This window comes from Daucus carota, chromosome 5 (assembly GCF_001625215.2).
Source record: "Daucus carota subsp. sativus chromosome 5, DH1 v3.0, whole genome shotgun sequence".
Lineage (NCBI taxonomy): Eukaryota > Viridiplantae > Streptophyta > Magnoliopsida > Apiales > Apiaceae > Daucus > Daucus carota.
Window position 1 is genome coordinate 36,875,080 of NC_030385.2, and position 21,217 is coordinate 36,896,296.

The 21,217-nt window shown below is 36.2% G+C and overlaps 5 protein-coding genes and 1 long non-coding RNA gene across 7 annotated transcripts; 3 read left to right on the plus strand and 3 right to left on the minus strand.

Annotated features, from left to right (window-relative positions):
• Positions 1 to 7,067: 7,067 nt before the first annotated feature.
• On the minus strand, positions 7,068 to 7,589 carry LOC108221690 (uncharacterized). The gene has a single exon (XM_017395552.1). It carries the CDS (start codon positions 7,587 to 7,589, stop codon positions 7,068 to 7,070), a length of 522 nt encoding a protein of 173 aa, XP_017251041.1.
• On the plus strand, positions 7,326 to 7,793 carry LOC108221691 (uncharacterized). The gene is made up of 2 exons (XM_017395554.2): positions 7,326 to 7,733; positions 7,784 to 7,793. Exons 1-2 carry the CDS (start codon positions 7,603 to 7,605, stop codon positions 7,791 to 7,793), a joined length of 141 nt encoding a protein of 46 aa, XP_017251043.1. The 5' UTR covers positions 7,326 to 7,602.
• Positions 7,794 to 7,812: 19 nt separating this feature from the next.
• On the plus strand, positions 7,813 to 8,677 carry LOC108221692 (uncharacterized). The gene is made up of 2 exons (XM_017395555.2): positions 7,813 to 7,905; positions 7,977 to 8,677. Exons 1-2 carry the CDS (start codon positions 7,813 to 7,815, stop codon positions 8,598 to 8,600), a joined length of 717 nt encoding a protein of 238 aa, XP_017251044.1. The 3' UTR covers positions 8,601 to 8,677.
• Positions 8,678 to 9,007: 330 nt separating this feature from the next.
• On the minus strand, positions 9,008 to 11,224 carry LOC108221096 (uncharacterized). The gene is made up of 2 exons (XR_001806876.2): positions 10,561 to 11,224; positions 9,008 to 9,655 (listed from the first exon to the last, which is right to left on the minus strand). It is a non-coding gene; the product is annotated as an uncharacterized LOC108221096 (long non-coding RNA).
• Positions 11,225 to 17,630: 6,406 nt separating this feature from the next.
• LOC108220374 (uncharacterized) lies at positions 17,631 to 19,725 on the plus strand. 2 transcript variants are annotated; one of them, XM_017394123.2, is made up of 3 exons: positions 17,663 to 17,813; positions 17,924 to 18,496; positions 19,460 to 19,725. In XM_017394123.2, exons 1-2 carry the CDS (start codon positions 17,806 to 17,808, stop codon positions 18,492 to 18,494), a joined length of 579 nt encoding a protein of 192 aa, XP_017249612.1. In that variant the 5' UTR covers positions 17,663 to 17,805; the 3' UTR covers positions 18,495 to 18,496; positions 19,460 to 19,725. The 2 variants fall into 2 exon arrangements, with proteins under 2 accessions (XP_017249611.1, XP_017249612.1); XM_017394122.2 differs by lacking the exon at positions 19,460 to 19,725 and having other exon boundaries at positions 17,631 to 17,813; positions 17,924 to 18,639.
• A 478-nt stretch (positions 19,726 to 20,203) lies between these two features.
• On the minus strand, positions 20,204 to 21,166 carry LOC108222423 (calmodulin-like protein 3). Its single transcript, XM_017396345.2, has one exon. The coding sequence runs from the start codon at positions 20,928 to 20,930 to the stop codon at positions 20,445 to 20,447; it is 486 nt and encodes a 161-aa protein (XP_017251834.1). The 5' UTR covers positions 20,931 to 21,166; the 3' UTR covers positions 20,204 to 20,444.
• Between the last annotated feature and the right edge of the window lie 51 nt (positions 21,167 to 21,217).

Genomic DNA, 21,217 nt, shown 5'->3' on the forward strand with positions numbered 1-21,217 from the left:
ATTTCATTTGCTGCGCCAAGGCCTGTACAGTGAATACTATGAGGGGCTTTTGTGACTTTTCACAACTGGCGCCTCATCAGTGTATACTGTATAAGTATTTTTTTTTGCGGCCAAGTCATGGAACTTGCGCCTGTAGTGTATGTGTGATGTATGGGGGGCAATTTGGTCATTAACCAACTTGCGCCACCCCCATACATGTGTACCTGTGTTGACATATATACCTCACTTGTGCGTTTTATTCATATTTCCAGTCATACATACACATATACACACACGCTGCCAAAACCTCTCCACCATATTTCAAACTCTCGAAGTCGAGTTTTTGAATCAGACTTTACACCCTCTAATCCTTGTCCATTCTCTGATCTGAGACTAGTTCTGGAATCCTTGAATCAACAGCTTTTTATTGATACCAGTTTCATCACGATCCGTCGTGATTTTTCGTAAGGGCTTTTTCAAGACTTTAGAACTTCTAGGACAGATTTGTACGTGATTTTTGCATCAATACTTTGCGAAGCCGATACCATAATTCTTAGAATTTCAAGGAGAATAACATACTGTAATTTCATCAAAATCTGAAATTCTTGAATTTAGGGTTTTTCGGAGCGTTATTAATTAATTATTTTCGTGACATAAAGTGAATATTTGTTCGTGTTTATTCGTGAAACGAAATTTATAATCATTTTTAATTTTAATTAAAAATGGCTGCAAATTTTGAGATTCCGAAAACAAATTTCACAATTGTTGAGAATAATAATTTAATTACGCAAGCGAATTATCGACGTTGGGTTAGATATATGTCAGAATATTCATTTGCTAGATTTGCTATGACAGAGTCAGTATATCTTAACAAATCTCTTCTACGAGATTTCTTGTCTTCTATTTCTGTTGTGAATGCAGGACAGGTACTTGGTATTACTTGTCAAATTCAGGGACGAACACTATCAATTACTGAAAATACCCTGAACACTGCTCTGCAACTTCCAACAGAGGACTTTGAAGCTGTTCCAGATAGGGCTGAAAGAACGAACTTTTTCTTTGCTATTCACTGCCAGAGGGAGAATGGTGATCTTCCAGGGAAAATGTACGTGAAGCACTTACCTCGAGAATGGAATTTCTTCTTTAATTCCATCTCTCATGTATTTGCACCAAAAACTGGAGGGTTCCATGGGATTACCATCTTCAACCAAGAAATTGGAATTGCAATAGCTCAGAACACAAGAATCAATCTGGGGCATCTGATAATGGGAGCTTTTCAGGATTCTCTAAGAAAGAACAGAAATGTACTTCTCTACCCTCGATTCTTTCAAATTGTTCTGAATCAAATGCTGACTCCTGCTGAGAGAGCTGTCTATCCAAATATAGACAATGTCATATGCTCCTTCATGACCACAAGGGTGATATCTATGCTGGAGAGTCACCAGAACTACACTAACAATGAGGATGTGGTTCTTCCGGAGGCAATGCAAGATTTCTTAAACAACCAGAACTTGCCTCCACCACACATTCAAAATGTTGCTGATCCTGTGGTTCAGGAAGAGGAGGCCCCTGAAACACAAGCTGAAGAAGTCACTGAGTCATCTCATCAAGCTGATATCCCTGAGACTCAAACTTCTCAAATAGAAGAGGTGATAGTGGAAGATGCACAGACATCCTCAGATGACAATGTTCAATCTGAAGGAGAGGATTCACTGCAAGACAACTCCACTGATTCTGAAGATGAAGTGAATACTCCGGTTCAAACCAATGCAGCTGATGTAATGGTGGATGTTGATGAACTTTTCTCTAACACTTACAATCCACTGCTACAGTCAGGTATTCCTTCTGACTCTGACAACTTGTCCTTTGATGCACCTGATTGGGTTCAGAATCTTTTGGATTCCAATCAGCTTTCACCACCTCTCACAAGTGCCAATGAATTTGAAATCCCCAAAGTTCATAACCAAGGCACCACTTCACAACCAATTGAAGCAGAAACTACTCTACCCCTCAGCCAACCAAGTCTTATTTCTGAGAGAGAGGGAGAAAGTGCCTTAAGTGCACCACACAAGGAGTCTGTTTCTGAAACTGCAGCTCTGTCTCCTAGTCAGGAAAGGAGAATAGAACCTGAGACAACTGCAGATATGTCTATTTCTTCACCACCTCAGCCACATACTATTCCAATGCACAGTGAGGTTGCACACACAGTTGAAGAATTGACGGTTGCGAACACTTTGTCGTCCATGTCAGGGATAGACACTGTTGTTTCTGATCCTGTTCAGGGTCAAGTGCCTTCACAGGCTTCTGGGGGAAACTTGGATGAAATGCCACTTTCTACATCCTTGTCTACCCCCCTGGGAGGAACATTCCCAGATCCTTCAAAGGACTCTTCACCTCTCGAAGGTGAACGGCAATCTGTTTCTGAGCCCTTCATATCAGGAAGTGTGCCAGTTACTGAGGACTTGTCACAAAGTCATTCGCCGTCAAAGGCAGTTGTGGGAAACCAGGGTGCTTCGCCAATTCAAGGATCACATCCTTCGAGCCCTGTGTCTACCCACCCTGAGATTCCAACTCAGGATCCAACTAAGGACTCACTACCTTCGAGTAGTTGGCAACTTGTTTCTTATGACTCAGATTCACCTGACGAGGAAACTGAGGACGAAGGCTCACGAACCTTCATTGCACCTTCTGTGACCTCTCTAGAAGAGGCTAAGAAGATTTCTTCTGCAGGTACATCTCAGGATGCTGGAAAGTCTTTGAGTGAGAGGGAAACACCAACAGAACTTGCTATACAGAAACCCTCTAACCCACTGAGTGTTCTAGCTTTGAGTGAAAAGAGAGAAACACCTACAGAACGAACAAGTGAGAACCCTACAGCCCAACCTACAATTGAATCTGCTATTCCAACTGTATCTGTGACAGAATTTGAAGCTCTAAAGTTCAAAGTTCAACATCTAGAAGCTGAGAATCTTGTTCTACGGGAGGAGTTAGTAGAAATCAAATCAACAATGGAACAAAGGTTAGCTGCCCTGGAGGCTAAGTTGCTGGCATCTCAAACTTCCAGAGAGGATTACTCAACTGAGGGGGAGAGAGCAGCAGAAAAAGCAAAAGGGAAAAGGGTGATCACAGGGGTGTCTGAAGAACTGATTGATTCTGCTCTTAAACATCAATTCAGTTACAGTCATGATGAATACATCCCTGAGTTTGTTGATGACAGGGTGATTAGGATGGTTGGTGCTGAGAATGAAGATCTTGAAGAAGGAGAAATCCCAGATGCTGAAGTCTTTGCTGATGAACTTGCATATCACAATGACATCTTTCCTGCTGAAGAGTTTGAAATTGCAAATCCACAAGACATTGCTGATGTTGCTAGGGATTATGCTGAGCAAAGGAGAGCAAGGGAGAAGTTAGAAAACCAAAGACGGATTCGAAGGGAAAGGAGACTTGCCAACTTACATAAAGATGGAGCTGAATGGGATGCTGCTAGATCTGTGTTTGACTTTCCAGAGGTCACTCAAGATAATGATGATGACGAAGTAAAAGATATCTTTGACTCCTTCAGGAACAACTACAAAGATTTACATGATTATCACGAGGTGTTGAATGATATCATTTCTACTGTGTCTGTTGCTGTTCTTCCCAGAAGAGGATGGATGGTTAACATATCATTTGAGCTACAAAGAGAAGGTCATGGACTCAAGCATGTGTCAAGTCAGTTTCTCAGAGATCTATCTTTAACTGAGCTGTTTGTGGTAAGAAACAAGATCATCTCTACCGGCAGAAAGCATAATGAAGTATTCAGAGATATGGTGGAAGAATGGATCACTGATATTGGAGTTGAAATTCATGACAAGCCCTCAGTTATTAAGTACTTCAAGGATGGTATGATTCAGAGTATTGGACTCACTGATGAAGCACTATCAACATACAATCCTCGTATACTGAAATATCTGGAAGCTCAAGTCAGGGAGAAGTGCTCAAGGACTAGCAAGGGAAGACTAACTGCTGAACTGCTATATGCCTATCGTCTGAACTTTGCTGCTCTGAGAGACTTAGACTTATCAGCCATCAATCGTCAACCACCATATCCACTGCCTCCACTCAACCCTGAAATTCCTGAAAATCCAAATGCACCTGTTGTTACTTACAATCCTACATCTGTACTATTCAAGAAGAAGAAAGACTCTGAAGTCACTGCTATACCACTCACAGAGATTGGAAAACTCAATTCCAAAAGAATCACTCGTGCAGTTGCAGCTGTTAAGTGGTCAGTGGTAAAAGAAGACAAGAGTGTGCTCAAAGATTTGGTTGATCTTCTGGAGATAAGAAAAGCTGTAGAGACTGTCCACAACACTTCTAGAGTTCGTGCTCATCCATCAAGGATCATTATGAAAATTGAAGGAATGGAGATGAATGTCACTTTCAAGAAGTTGAAGAAGATGGTTCACCTGCAGACTTTAGAGAAGATGAAGAAAAATCTAGAGCAACCTCCACCTGAGAATACACTGGAGCAAGTGGCACTGAGTACCATTACAGCAAGGATTGAAGAGATTGAAAACAAGCTTACTCAGAAGAGAGTAGAGGAAGCTGCAAAAAGGAAAGCTGAGCAGAAGCTGCTGAATGCAAGAGCCAAGAAACCAAGGACAGATTAGTTCAGGCTAGAGGAACAAATGGCTACTTGTATTTACTTTTGAATTCTGGAAATTGTAAGATATAATCCAGACTGTACTTAGTATTCTTTCCTGTTTAAATTAGTATGCTTTTTCATTGTGTCAGTTGAGTTATCCTCTTAAAGGATTTGCTTGTCGAACTCTAACAATCAAATAGGGGGAGATTGTAAAGCATAATGTAACGTAAATGTAATTACGATAACTCAACACAACAAAAGACAGGAAACAATACGTAAGTATTATACAGGAATCTACAGGTTGGAGATTCGATACGAACAGACAAAGACAATCAAGATATCTGAGACGAGCATCCGTCCACTGGAAGAAGTTCATTAACATGTTCAAGCCTCAGTGAAGAATAAAGTTCAATATGTTTCTGCTATCAAGATTGCCTGAAGATCAAGTATCAAAGACCAGAAGATTCCAGTATATTTAATTTGATTATTTATAATCAAACTTATCGAAGCAACATCTAACCCGGAATAACTGATCAAGTATGTTATCAAGCAAAGGATTCAAAGAATCATTTCAGTTCGAGTCGTTCGTGAACCAGACCAGTGCACAGGACGTCAGGACGTACGAAAGTATTCAGTGGATTCGATCAACGGATTAATTGATCAAGTCAATCGAGCTGCTCCTGGATTTATTGCCAAAAGACATATTAATTAGATATATATGTATATATATATATATATTAATTGTGAATTATTTGAATTTAAATAATTCAAGTAATTAATTTATCACAATTAATTAAATATATATATATGTATATATTTAATTCGTGCAAAATGGAATGACTTGAGAAAATTCTCTAAGTCATTGCACTGTGTAAGAGTTGAGGCGCAAGGTTTGACCATAGTCAAAACCTGCGCTTCTCCTCTTCACAGTATAAGTCTGTAAGAAGTTTCTAAGTCACTATATATGTGTGAACACTGATGGAGCGCAACCTTTGACCAGGTCAAAGGTTGCGACCCTAAATCTTGTCCCAGGCGCAACTTCACTCAAATTGTTGCTAAGTCATTACAGTGAAGACAGTTGGAGAGTGAAGCGCAACCTTTGACTTGGTCAAAGGTTGCGACTCCAAATTGGGTTTCTAGCGCAAGTTCATGGAGTTCAGAAATTCTCTAAGTCAAGGACACAGTGCAAGCGCAAGGTTTGACTTCCCTGGCGCCATGTTTGACCTCACCCTCACCAAGCGCAACCTTGTGATACATATACATATATTTATATATGTATTATGAATTGGCGCCACTTGAAGTAATGATATGACTTAGTTTTATTTTTATAAAACGAATCCGTCCAGGACGAACTCAAGTCGTCCAGGACGAACTCGTTAACCATGGTTAGATTTTGTAAAGCCTATAAATAGAGCTTTGTGTTTTCATTTGAAAATAACTACACACTTTGTAAGTGCACACACTATACACATTCTCGAGAGTTAAATTAGAAGATCGTATTTATCGAGAGTTTGTAATAGAGTGATTGTAGTCTCTGCAGCCGACACTTGTGTTGGAATTTGTAGCACCCGAGGATTATTTCTAATACAAGAATATTCCCCGACTTGCTGGAGTTATTTATTTACGATTGATTTAACATGGACTGAAACAAAAGATTATCCGCAATTAAATTAAATCGAAGAAATTGGTACGACGTATTCAACCCCCCCCTTCTACGTCTGATTGGACCTAACACATAAGACAACTGATATCTACTTGCATGTTTATAATTCTTCTTCTGAATCCAAATAAATTTTGTATTTCACGTGTTTATGATTTTTTTTAATCCAAAATAAATATTTTCTACCAATTTTATTTGTAAAATCATATAAATCGCACCGTCACAAAATTATTTTTATCTAATATATTTTAAAATTAATAAGACCGATTTATGTGAGGAACGAATACAAACACTTTTTCTTAATCCAAAACAAATTCTACCATCTTATTACATGTTTGTGATTCATCTTCTTAATTCAAAACAAATTGTGTCTATTTTAATCTCGAACCATAAAAATTTTTAGAAAAATATTTAAATCACATTATAATAATTCTAATATAAAATATATTTATAAATATAATCTAATAGGAGTTGGCATCACATATTCTACTTAAAATAATTTAAAATTTGATAGAAAGAATTTAATACTTTGGCGTAATACACACAATTTTAATTTATTATTTATAAATTAAATTTTTTCACATCATTTAAAATATATTTTAAAAATTTATAAATAATTAAAAAGCTCCCGTGCCTTGCACGGGCTATAAGCTAGTATATAAAGCAACTTTAACTTCATTTTTCACCTTTTTGACTTTATATCTTGATTCCATCTCCAATCATTACTTCAAATATTACTTTATATATTTCTTCAAACTTACAAACTTTGATTACATTCTTAACAAATTTCAAATCAATACACTAATTTTCTAAACTAGTATATTCTTCCCATAAATGATCAATAAGTGCATTACGAAGTGCAATGTGAGCCTCTTTATCCTTGATTTGCTTGTGTCGCCTAAGAAAATCTTGAAATCTTACATTCTCATCTTCCACCATCTCAACACTTGGAATCGATGCTTGAGTTGAATCACAAAATGTTCCACTAACATCACGCTCATCTTCGATTATCATGTTATGCATAATAATACACGCGGTCATTATATCATGTAGCACATGTTTGTTCCAAAAACGAGATGGTCCGCCTATAATTGCAAAACGTGACTGAAGAACTCCAAATGCACGCTCCACATCTTTTCTACATGATTCTTGCTTCATGGCAAAATATTTCTTTTTAGGACCACGTGGATCATGTATACTTTGCACAAGAGTAGACCATTTGGGATATATCCCATCAGCTAAATAATAACCCATTTGATATTCCTTTCCCTGGATAACATAGTGTGCGGTAGGAGCAACACCTGAAGCAAGATTGGCTTGCATTTGTGTAGAGTAAATGGCTGCAACTGCAAGGCACAGGAGTACCTCATACTCACATGAAGAAGATAAACACTTGTGTCATGTATATCTTGATATCTCACAGAATCCTATTATCAGTATAAATCAATCTCGAGATCAATTTTGGTCGCACATTGAGGCTGAATATAATAGCTCAAAGCCGGTTACAATCACTCAAGATCGAGCTAAAAAGTCACTGCAATGTCGAATGCAGATCATTCTAAGCGCCATAGGAAAGCTAAGAGGATGTGTGCGGCAAATCGAAAATCAAAATCCCAGCGGTGCTTCACAAATAGATATCGTAAGTACATGCCATTATAGTTGTTATATTGATTTCATAATTTATTTTTGATATTAATTCGTTTTTTGTAGCTAAATCGAGTTAAAGTGTTGTTAGAACAAGATAAAAAATATGACAAAGGTTTCAAATTTGATCATGTTTGGGAAATTCTTAAAGATTCAGAGAAATTTGGAGACGATCATAGCAACGCTACTCCATACCGTCAAACACAAACAAGCAACTTTGTGTCATCACAAGCAAATTCACCTGCCACAGAGTCTCCAACATCAGCATCTCCTGGACTATCATCATTCTCCCCTGATATAAATGATTTAAGTGTTGATGGTTCTTCTAGTCAACGGCCTATAGGTGTTAAAAAAGCAAAAGAAAAAAGAAAAGTAGAAGAACATACTTCTGCTATTATCGACACAATCAAAGAAGAACAACGCCAAGTCATTGAGATTCTTAAAAAAAATAGTGCAGATCGACAACAAAATTATGAAATTCAGATGCTACGTGCTCAAAATGAGAAAAGGAAGTTGGATATGGCTCCATATCTTGCTGAAAATAAAATCTTGATTAAAGATTTAAATTCCATAGATGATCCGATTCTACGCGAGCATTTTCGGAACGAGCAGCTTAAGATTCTACAGAAGAGATCCACTCACGATCAAGCAGCTCCGCATGGATTCCATGATGATCTTCCTGAGTATTAAAAATGTATGGCACATGTATGTTTAAATCCATATTTATGAATGGTGTTTTGGTGAGAAAAACTTTTGCTTTATCTTTATAGTTAACTTCAAATATAGAGTAAAATAGTACACAACTTTATATATAAAGATAAAGTAATGAATGGTTGGAGATTGATTACTCTATATATAAAGTTTAAAGTGAAGAAATATAAAGTTTGAAGTCATGGTTGGAGATGCCCTAAGAGTTTTTCCCTCTACTCTATTTTAAAAATTATTATATGACTCTTAGTTTAATTTTAATAATTAAAAGTTCAACCCCTCGAATTTCTAGCACGAAGTTGAAAAATAAATTACATAAATTTGAATTTTATTATCCAAATATGAAATATGCCCTCGACAAGCACGAGAGGAGGTTGTATGAAAATGAGTTTTCGGAGAAACACCAGAAATCTGAGTCATACAAAACCAAAGAATTTTTGAACAAGTATTGAACACAATAAATATACTTGAAGCAGACTATACAAATTACAAACAACTAATCTGAATTACATATACTCTGCCGGAAGCTTCAAATTAATCAATCGGAAAAAATAATCTGCCATTATTCCGACGAAGAATTAATGTTAGGATGTATCTTCTTTAACACCATTGAAAAGCAGCCAGAATCGACATTCTTCTTCTTATAATCAACCGCATCTTCTCTTGTAAGCTCCTTCTTAACTCGCGCTCCCGTTTTGCTCATCTTGTCTTTTTGCAACTTCCTCATCACATAAACTTCAGCTAAACCGTAGCTCATTGTCGACATTATCGCAAGCTTTTTAGTTGAAAATCGAGGAAGATGAGTGAATGAATGGTATGGAAAGAAAGAATACAAGTGCATGAATGTTATATAGGGGTTCACAGAGTTGAGCAACGAGAAAATATGACGCAATCCGTGATTATTTTTACATCGTGACGACTTTTGGAACGATGTGGTCCACGAGCATGGTGCCTAACTGTTCCCAACTTCAGTGGCGTCTTTCTTTCTTTCTTGGTCCGTTTGGAAATTTAATTTTCGCGTGGAGACGAAGCCACACCTGATTTTTCCACATAAAAAGGTCGTTGGTTTTCTTTTATCCTATGTGAAAAGTTCGAAAAGTTTCAATACGTTCAAGCTGCCTAGTCACCTGTAAATTGTAATCAAACCAAACATATTCTCCATAACCGCTTAGAACACGGTCAGAAGAAGATGATCATGTTCGTAGAGACTCTGTTTTCATAAAGACTCCTCCTTAGTTTATATTAAATAGAATAGTGTGATATAATAAAAATATATTACTTTTGCCCGCAGGATAATATTCCCGTGTGCCTATGAAATTTTATTTTGAGTAATTTTATTTTGCATTAACACCTTTCTTTAAAAAGCGTCCTTCTTTAGAAAGCGCGTGGCTGAAAAATGGAGATGATCATTATGGAAGTATGGACTACAAATCTACGATGTGTGCATGCCGATATTCATCAAATACTTGGACCTTTTATTATGCCCATGGGCACATGCTAAGCACTAACATTAATAAAAATGGAGGCTTACAGAGGTGTGTCACCTGTGACGTGTTGTATAATTACGTGAGGCAACATTTTTTATTTTTATTTTGTTTCTTTACAAAAATAAAATATAAATATAATATATCTGTAGATTATATAGCTGAATTATAATTGGTCATTTTTCATTGTATGCTCATTTATCTACCACGAGTTCTTCTAATTTTGTACCAACGTCGGACTATACAGCTATACTCAGCGAAGGAAGAAAATATTGATAATTTGAAAAAAGAAAAAAAAAACCTCCTTCTGCTACCTTAAGCGAGTAACAAGATGTGAAGATTATTATAAATTAATCCCCAAAATTCGGTAACAATTTCATCGTAAACACAGCCAATGGCCAGTCGGGTTGCATAAAGTTTCTTAAAATTAAAAAAAAAGAAAAGAAAAAGACAAGTACCTCACATAAATTGGACAGAAGGAGTAACTACGAACAACTAATTTGAATTTGATTCACTCCAGGAGAGGACATGAAGGAGTAAAAAAAGAGTGATCACTGCGAATCCGAGGAGGTAGTGCTATTAGGATGTATCTTCTTCTTTAGCATCGGAAAGCACCCTCCGTCCTTGTTATCAGCCGAACCTTCTTTCTCCTCTCCATTTTTTGATGTAGAATTCAGCTTCTTCATCTTCTCCTGCAGATGCTTCCTCATTACATAAGCTTCCGCTAAGCCATGATTCATTGACAACATTTTTATGTGTTTCAAACGACTGCAGTATTGTTTAAGGTTTTTGAGAGAAAGTGAGCTTGATTTTAAGGAGTGAATTGTTGAATGAATGGTATTGAGACGTGAGACGATATTCCTATTATTTATAGGGGTTTGTATGAACTTGGGCAACAAGGAAAAAATACACAAGTCGTGATTCTTAAAGGAAAAAATTTGGTAACGACCGATTCTACGATATGGTCCACAAACTTGACGGCTAAATAACCCCAGATTCAAGTTGTGTAATTTTCCGTCTTAATTACTTTGGATGAGTTCAAAGGGAAGACCAAGCCCTGGCTCATTTATTTTGAAACAACACAGAGTCTTTTGAAAAGGTGATTTCCTCTGAGTTTGACAGGATCACGGAAACACCCAATATTTTTCCTCGAAAACTCTCCTATATATTCATTCGTTTTTGAGTAAAATATAATTTTGTGTATTTTGTACTAGGGCTGTAAAATATTTGGGTGATCCCGGGTACCCCTTTGCTCAAGTAGCGGATCATATTATTTTTAGCTTGTCCAGATTTGGGTCCGGGATCGTTTTATTCGGATATAAACCAATCCCGGGTATTTGAGATTTGGATCTGAACCGGATATGATCCAGTATCGTATTTTTTATTTTTTAACCGGGTAGTTTATGATCCATCGAATATGATCCGAATATGATCCACTAACATCAAATATCATTATTATTTCAGTTGTTCAAATAATTATCATTTAGTCTAAGTAAACATAATATTATAAAGTATAATAATTTTAAATTAAAATTTATTGTTATATGTTGGTATATATCATTTATTAAATATATATGAAGATAATAAGCATAATCACATTAAATAAATCATATTTTATTGAAGATATAAATTTAAATAAGATATTACAATTTTATAAAATGATGACTATTTACTTGCAAATATGATAGTGTTAAAATATAATATGCATATGAGTTTGAATCGAATATGAACTATGGATCATATTCGGTTATTCGGGTAGGATCATATTATGAAAAATTATATGAGACTTGAAAACATTTGAAACTATTCTGTTTAAACCAGTTCTCCATTTTCATTCATCTTAAAAACTGATTACAATATGAGAATTCATTCTCTACATAAAGGAAGTCTACAGAATGCATCCAAAACATTGGACAAGACCACTATCCTACTGCCATAAACATGCAGACAAAAATTATAACTAATACTGCTAGACCAGACAATTAACCATAACGGACTCTGGCCCTTTCTGGACTCATGCATGCTACTGAATTTCTTCTGGACAGATGGTCCTTTGACTTCCATAAAGACCTTTGGCTTCATTACTCCCTCTCAAGCTGAGAGTTTGGAACATTAACTCCCAGCTTGTTTAATAAAATCTGGTGTTGTCCTACAGTTAGGATTTTGGTAAACACATCTGCCACCTGTTCTGTAGTTGGAACATAAGTGGGATTAATATTGCCTTCAACAGCTTGTTCCCTGATAAAGTGGCAATCAATTTCCACATGTTTGATTTTTTCATGATGAACTGGATTTGCTGCAATAGCCAATGCAGATTTGTTATCACAGAAAATAGTTGTTGAACCAAGATGAGTAAGTCCCAAGTCTTTAAGCAGTTGTTTCACCCAAAGAACCTCACAAACAGTCATTGCTAGAGACCTGTATTCTGTTTCAGCTGTGGACCTTGCCACTACAGATTGTTTCTTTGACTTCCATGCAATAGGAGATTTACCAAGCACAATGCAATAACCTGTAGTAGATCTCCTTGTATTTGGGCATCCAGCCCAATCACTGTCACAATAGGCTTGTAATTCTGCAGCTGAGCTAGAAGCTAGTAAGATGCCTTGATCTTTGGATCCTGATAGATATCTGAGAACTCTTTTAGCAGCTTGGAAATGAGCAGAAGTAGGATTGTGCATGAATTGGCTTAATACATGAACTGTAAAAGCAATATCTGGCCTTGTAATAGTCAGGTAAATTAATTTTCCAACCAATTTCTGATATTCCTCAGGATGAGAAAGTGGCTCACCTGCAGTTGAAATCAGCTTCACATGAGTATCCATAGGTAATTTCAGAGGCTTGCACTGTGTCATCTTGTACTCATCCAGAATATCACAGATATATTTCTTTTGTGATAGAAATATTCCTTGATCATTCCTATCCACCTCTATTCCAAAAAAATACCTTAACTCACCTAGATCCTTCGTCTTAAACTGTGAGTTTAGGAATTGTTTTGTTTCATCAATAGCAGGCATATAGTTTCCAGTAATCAAAAGGTCATCAACATAAGCCAATACTGCTGTGAAGTTGCTGCCTTCTTGTTTAGTGAACAATGTAGAATCAGCTTTGGACTGCTTGAATCCATCTGACTTCAGAGCCAAGCTTAACTTTTCAAACCACAATCTTGGTGACTGCCTAAGGCCATATAAGGTTTTGAGAAGCCTGAGTACCTTATTCTGAAACCTTGACAAATCGTGATGCTCCCCCTGAAATTCAGTGTTAAATCTGAAACCAACTCCTTCATAGCCTGGTGGGAATTTCATGTACACCACATCTTCCAATTTCTCATGTAAAAAAGCATTTTTTACATCCATCTGGTGAGTATACCACTCTTTAATAGCTGCAACAGCTAATAAGGACCTCACTGTGGTTAATTTGGCTACAGGAGCAAATGTTTGATCAAAGTCAACACCATACTTCTGCCTATTTCCTAAAATTACCAGTCTGGACTTATACCTTGTACTCTTTCTCTGGGGATCATATTTGGTAGTATACAGCCATTTACATCCTATGGCTGTCTTTCCTGCTGGCAAATCAGTGACCTCCCATGTATTGTTACTTTCTAAAGCATCAAGTTCTTCATTCATAGCTTGGAGCCAGTGACTGTGCCTAGCTGCTTCCTTAAAATGTTTAGGGTCTGGAACCTTTCCCACAGTATTCATAAAGCATGAGAACTGAGAACTAACTTGAGCCTCAGTCACCTTTGTCACACAATTAGCACTAACATGATAATCATTATGCCATGTTGGTGCCCTGTGCTCTCTGTTAGATCTTCTTACATTAGAATCCACAGCAGTTTTATTCTCCTCTTGAGTGCCTAACTCACTTTGTTCTATTGTTGTTGTGTTCTCTGGACCCAAATCAATCCATGTATCTTGAGTAACACCTGTGTCTTCCCTATTTTTATCTGCAGAATCTTGAACAATGTGATAGGGAAATATTGCTTCATAGAACTTGACATCTCTGGATACAAAAGTAACTCTAGTGAGCAAGTTATGCAATCTATATCCTTTCTGAGATGGGGAGTAACCTATAAATACACATGGTACTCCTCTTGGTTGGAATTTGTCCTTGGTTCTACTTGGATTGTATGCAAATGCTAAGCAACCAAATATTTTCAGGTGCCAATATTCTGGTTGCTTTTTGTGAAGGAGCTCATATGGAGTTTTTCCTTTAAGCACAACACTAGGTAGTCTATTTGTGATACGTGTTGCTGCAAGTACACAATCACCCCAGAATTGTAGTGGCAGACCTGTTTGGAACCTTAAGGCTCTTGCCATTTCAAGTATGTTCCTATGCTTCCTTTCTGCGCTTCCATTCTGTTGGGGCTTATCAACACAAGATGTTTGGTGACTGAATCTGAGTGGGTATAGGTGTGCCCGTATCCAGGATCATATATTATACGGGCTTAATTTTTCCACCAGATTTAGATCGTTTTCAAAACGGATATGAGACATGTATCATATTTTCAAGTCGAATATGAACCGAGACACCGTATAGTTCGTATCGATTTACATCCCTATTTTGTAATGTATTTTTTATGTCAGATCATATGGGATACTCGATCTCGAAAACTAACACATGTCGAGCTAAATGTCAAATTTACTCACGGTTCCGTTAAAGTACTACGGCAGTACTACTACCTTCGTTAACCTTGTCAAGGTAAATGCGTCTTTCACTACTGCAATGACTAATTACAGTAAATTACAAAAATTATGAACCCTAATTTTGAAGTATATTCAAAAACACATTGGGCTCAAATTATTATATGTATCCAAATCAACAATTTGATCCTTTCCCAGGAAATTCATCAGTACTGGCATTCTTTTACTTTGAGAGAAACAATCAATTCACTCGGTTTTGAATTTATAGCCATTCTCAGAAACAATCTTCACAATATTGATTGCTTTATTATCTGTCCCGTTTTTGAATAGCAGCTTCCAAACATCTATTTATAGACTAAGGTTTGGCAGATTTTTTTCTTACACCAACATCACAAGGCTAGCAGATTCTCTAACATGACTATTTTTGATAAGTTAAGTAAATTTGTGGGGAATGGATGAAAACAAGTAGAATTATAATTTCAGTATTCATCTGGCGAATAGAAAGGTACCGTCTTTCATTGACAAAACAGGTATGGGATGTTAACTCAACAAACCGTAACATATTCAGCGATCATGACTATTGACTTGTTTGGGCTTGTGATCTCGACGATTTCGCTGCCATAGAGCATCCGGACAATTACGACTTTAATCGTAATTAAGAGGGGTGTATTCGATTGGGATTTTAATGGATTGTTTCTAGTCTATGGATTTTAATGGATTGTGTTTGATTTTGATTTTGTGCGGATTCTTGATAAAATGTCGCAGAATTGATAGGATTTAAGCACAATGCTTCAAAATCCCATTGATTTTGATGGGACTTCAAAAAACTTAAAATACACTGAAGAATGCCACAAAATCCATCATTTTATGAAATGCAAAAAAATCCATCAGCATTTGAATACCATCAGATTTTAATGGATTTTAAACAATCCCAATTGAATACCATCGGATTTTAAAGCATAATTTAAAATCCCAATTGAATACCACCAGATTTTGTAGCATAATTTGAAATCCCAATTGAATACCTCAAGATTTTAATGGATTTCAAACAATTCCAATCGAATACCCTCGGATTTCATAAATGCAAAAAATTGCTTTAAAATCCCAATCCAATACACCCCTCTAAATCCTCTTGTTTTAGTATATTGGCTATACCACACAGATTATGGGAACTTAAAGGGTTTTATATCAAACTGGCCACCTTTTGCGTCAAAATATCTCAATTAACCCATCTATCTCATCGGCGACTCATTTAAACCACTATAAACCAAATATATATCGTTTTACCCACATCACTATTCACACCTCTTTACTTAATCATTTATCAAAAAATAACCGTTTAACTTTTTACTGCAAAACCACTTCGACTACATATATAATTGTCTCTAGTATATATCATAATAATTTGGGAATTGCTAGAGCAACATAGCTATGTAGTTAAAAAAATATGGTTGTAAATATATATATTTATGTGATCACCCTAGCTATGTTACTTTATAAATTTCCAAATCATTTTGATAAATACTAGAGACAATTATGAAAATACTCGAAGTGGTTTTGTAGTAAAAAGTTAAACGGTTAATTTTTGATAAATGATAAAGTAAAGAGGCATGAATAGTGATGCGGGTAAAATGATATATATTTGCTTTACAGCGACTTAAATGAGTCGCCGATGAGATGGGTGGGTCAAATGAGATATTTTGACGTAACAGGTGGCCAGTTTGATATAAAACCCGAACTTAAAGTCAGGACTTATAAGTGATTAAAATGTTTGGGAAAGAAGTAGAAGTCGTGAAACAAAAACTAGCATTCTTAACTTCTTTTAAGTAATTCTTGACTTCTTACTCAAACGATACAAATAAGTGCTTCTGATTTATAGTCCCAGAAATTGGACTTTTAATTCTTGGCCAAACTCCCCCGATATGTTATAACTAATATTTTATTTATAAATTTTAAATTTAATTTAAATAGTATTATATTTTATTTATAATTTTTCTGAACAACAATTTTTAGCTGAAAAGCTCTTTTAGAAAAAACATGTATTCACATGCTTTTAGAAAAAAATTGTTTTCAGCTTTAGCAGGAAGCAGTTACAGATTTTACTACCAAACCTCAATAAAAACATTACTTTTTTATATTATAACTCAAAAGAATATCAAAAAATTACCAAATAATTATTTAATTTCTACAACATTTTTTTAACGACATTTTTTCTGATATCACAATAATTTGTAACTGCAATCCCAAGAGAGAAAATGACCTAATTAACATGTTTTTAAACAACGCTTGCCCAAAATGTCAATACTATGAACGAATGCCCTTTTTATCTGATCAACCACACATTGCTTAAACGCGTACATGCATTATGCACTAGCTGGATGCTAGCATGGATCCCACCCGTCCTTTCTCCCATCCATTATTTCTGTGTCCTCACCCCTCTCTGTTTTAATCTCTTACCAGGACTCTTTCCCTCTAATATCGTTCTCCCTGCTCTCACTTCTATCTCTCTCTTTCTTGCATACACGCAAAGCATATATGCGTATAGTTCATCCACGCATAATCAATATGCGTATAGATCATACACGTATAACCAATATGCGTATCTACAGTTATTTAAATCATGTAAGAATGAACATACAAGCCACGCATACAGAAGATGCGTATGTAATTCGGTATTTTGGGCAAGCTAACTAACTTTGGTTAATATTGGTCACGTAACTCTAGAAAAGAGATATTATGGGCTTTCACCCATCCCAAGACCTTAATAAATTTGCTCACAAACACGTTAATACTTGTTCGGCACATTCGGGAACCAACCCGAATCCACAATTTATGACGCTAATCAATTTTGTGAAGTTGTCTGTTTGAAAATCGAAACCTTTTCACTCCCGATTAGTCCCAAAATGCCAACACTCCAAAACCAAGAAAAAGAAAGTATTCTACACAACACTTTCCCTTTCCCCTTCACTCAAAAGAAACCTCCTTTCTCACAACCCCAAGCAATCATCACTTGACCACCATCTTCATTCACAACATCTTCCCCCTATTTTCAACACCACAATGAGCGAGTAAGTAGAAAATCTCTCTCTCTCTCTCTCTCTCTCTCTCTCCATTTATATATGCATAATTGTTTCTCTTTCTTTATTTGACGTCTTATTCATCTTTCTTTCTCTCGCAGATCTGAAACACACCCAAAAGAGGACTACCCTGAACCAAGAAGATCCCACTCATCCTCAACAACCTCAACAACAAGTGTCCATGTCACAGCTCTTGATGGGCTTGTCAATGTCAACTCCCTCTTCACCATTGCTGTCTTTGTGGGCCTTTCTCTCACAACCCCTAATCAAAGATCACTTGAAAACCGATCAGCTTGTGATGCAGGCAATGATATCGCCAAGAAATTGCTCGTATTCGAAGTCGTTTCCTTTAGTTTCTTTCTGTTTTCTTCATTAGTGGCACAAGGGCTTAAATTGGCTATCAATCTTTTGAATAGTAAAGATGTTGATGAGGCTTTTAGAGCTCACATTAGTCTTAAAGTTCTGAGATTTGGAATGTTGGGTTCCGCGGTTGGGTCGGTCATGGGGTGCTTGTTCTTGATGTTGTCTATGATTAATGTGATTCAGATACGGTTAGGAATGTTGTCTTGTGGGAGTAAACAGACGGTGCATTCGGTCACTGCCTTGGTTGTTTTGGTCACTTCTGCGCTTGTGGTTTATATATCTACGGCTGTTTATGCGTTTTTACATTAGAGGTGAATCTTGATTAAGGCTTGTAACTTTGTGCAACTGGGGTCGATTTTCTTTTATCTTTGATACAATTTGCTTGTTTATGATATTGAATGTACTTAACTTTTGGAATTAATCAGAAGCCGTTCTTTAAGTTAATTAATTTTAATAGTCCTGACTTTTAATGAAATTTGCTGTATTATTAGTCATTAGATATTTTTGATGCTTAAGCTTATGAATTGCTTTGTAGGGAATGGTAGCTTAATGTTGATACTTGAGAAGCATTATTGGTTACATTTTTGTTGCTTAAAAGCATTGTAATATATAAAATCTGATACAGTTCACATTGTTGTTGGAATTGTGTTGCTCGGAACCATAAATTTATCTATATACACATAAATTTCGCCATAGTTTACTCTTTACTTGGTGAATGAATGACATATTTGCTGGTGAAATTTGCCGATCATTATATGGATGAACTAGTCTAATGTTCTGATTTCTATCATAGTTCTTTCAGCTTTGACTATGCAAGCTGTGGAGTTCACTTCACTCTTTTCCCAGTTATATGCTACTGCTGTTTATATATTTTCAAATCTCAGTACTTTTGTTCCTATATATTGAAAGTATCCGCTGAAAATCTGATGATTGGTAGTGAACCTTAGTCGCATGCAGGTCTATGAAATACAGTTTAATAAGTGTATATCTAGGTACACATCTGCATAACAATTTAGTTCATATTGACCTTAAAAGCTTCACCTCTCCTGTCTTGATCTTTCATCTATTCAATCTTTTGGTCATTGAATTGGATGTGTTAGATATTAGATGACGCTACGTGCTACTATATGTTACAGAAAGGCTAAAGCCTATGAACTCTAGACTAGAGGCTTATATTCAGCTTCCACCAATTTGTCCAATTCATGTCATTGTAATTTGTTTCGTTCAATTTATTCTTTATTAAAATATGCTTTCATAAGTTTTATTGTTTGCAGGAGAATCTGTATCCAGGGAGAATGCTGTGGATTTGAAATGTAATCATCTTCTTCACACGCCTTCTCTACCCAACTTGTTTGACATCATGGAATACAGTCTCTCCTCAACTAAACCGTGTCACCTGATTTCTAAAGTTACATGATGATCAGACTGTAATCTTTAACCTCCCTGATAAGTTGTTACATCCATGATCCATTCACGTTTGTAAATCCGCAGACATTCTGAAGTCTGGACTATGCTGGGAAATCCTTATTTTCTTTTTTTATTTTTGGGCTAAAATATAGTGAATGGATTGTTTCTCCATGTTGTACTAAGAAAGAAAACAAAGAATTTAACTTTGGTGATTCTTATATGCCCAATAAACACTTTCCACCATAGCTGTGCTGGTCGAGGACTCGAAGTATAGAACCAAGAAGTTGAGAAGGTACTTGTATGAAATCTTCACAGAAAGAGAAGTAATTAAGCTAATGCCTTGGATCCTCTAGATTTTTAACATCAAAGATCTTGCACATCAAATCAGGAGAACAAGTTTGTAAAAAACAGAAGAAGATACACTCAAAATCAAGTATAATCAAGTTATTATTCCAGTCTTGACCCCCCCCCCCCCCCCCCCCCCCCCCCCAAATTTTTTTTCTTACAATCTTAGAATTATGAAATTCTCCAAATTTTTTTCTTGCAATCTTAGAATTATGAAATTCTGTCAATTGTGTCCAATTAATCATCTTACACAAAAAGAATGAAGACACTAATCGTGGAATTTATTTTAAAAAAAAAATTTACATACATATATGATAGTAGTAACATAGATAATGTGTACAATATAACATAGAAATCAGAAAGTTTTGCAAAATCTAAAAAACCACAAACATGTTCAAAGATGAGGAAATGCATATCAAAACAAGAGATGATCTCTTCTATCGTCTCCCCTCCTCTAAAAACCCAAATCATAACTTACATATTATTAACTCATGCCTTTTAAACCATTTAATTTGTTTCCAATGCAGCAAATCCACCACCTTTCATCATCTGTTTAAACTCAATGAAATTCACCTTCCCATCCCCATCCACATCCGCCTTCTTTATCATCAACCTGCAATCTTCTACGGTCCTCCCTTGCTTCAGTCCCAAGGAAGCCAACACTGACCGCAACTCATCAACTGTGATGTACCCGTCTCGATTTTGGTCAAAAACATTAAACGCTTCTCTTATGTCTTCTTCCTCATCTTTCTCATGCATTATTGTTTTATACAATGCCCCGAATTCTTCCATGTCCACGTACCCGTCTCCATTTACATCGATCTTATCAATCATCTGGACAAGTTCGTCATCCGTTATGAACATTCCTAAGTTGTGTAATGAATCGCTGAGCTCTTTCTTTGTAATCTTCCCATCTCCATTTCGATCAAACATATGAAATACACGACGCAGCTCAGCTGGATCCATCTTTTCAGCCTCCTCCTGATTAGCCATAATTTAGTTAGGTGTTCTGATACTTATGGAAAAACAAGATAATGAGACTTTTCGATATGTGTATGTTTAGGTGGATAGAAATTAGGAGAATGCCATATGACAATCAGTACATGAATGAGAATACAGAGGCCAGGTTTGTCTTAAAAAATTATGAAGATTAGCCTATTGGAATGCGAAAAATCAATTAAATTAAAACCAATTGTGTGCTTGAGTGAAGAATGGTCGAAGAACGTCAAGATAAGAGGACAATTAACACCCATTCAATTTGCATGGGTAAAATTTATTAG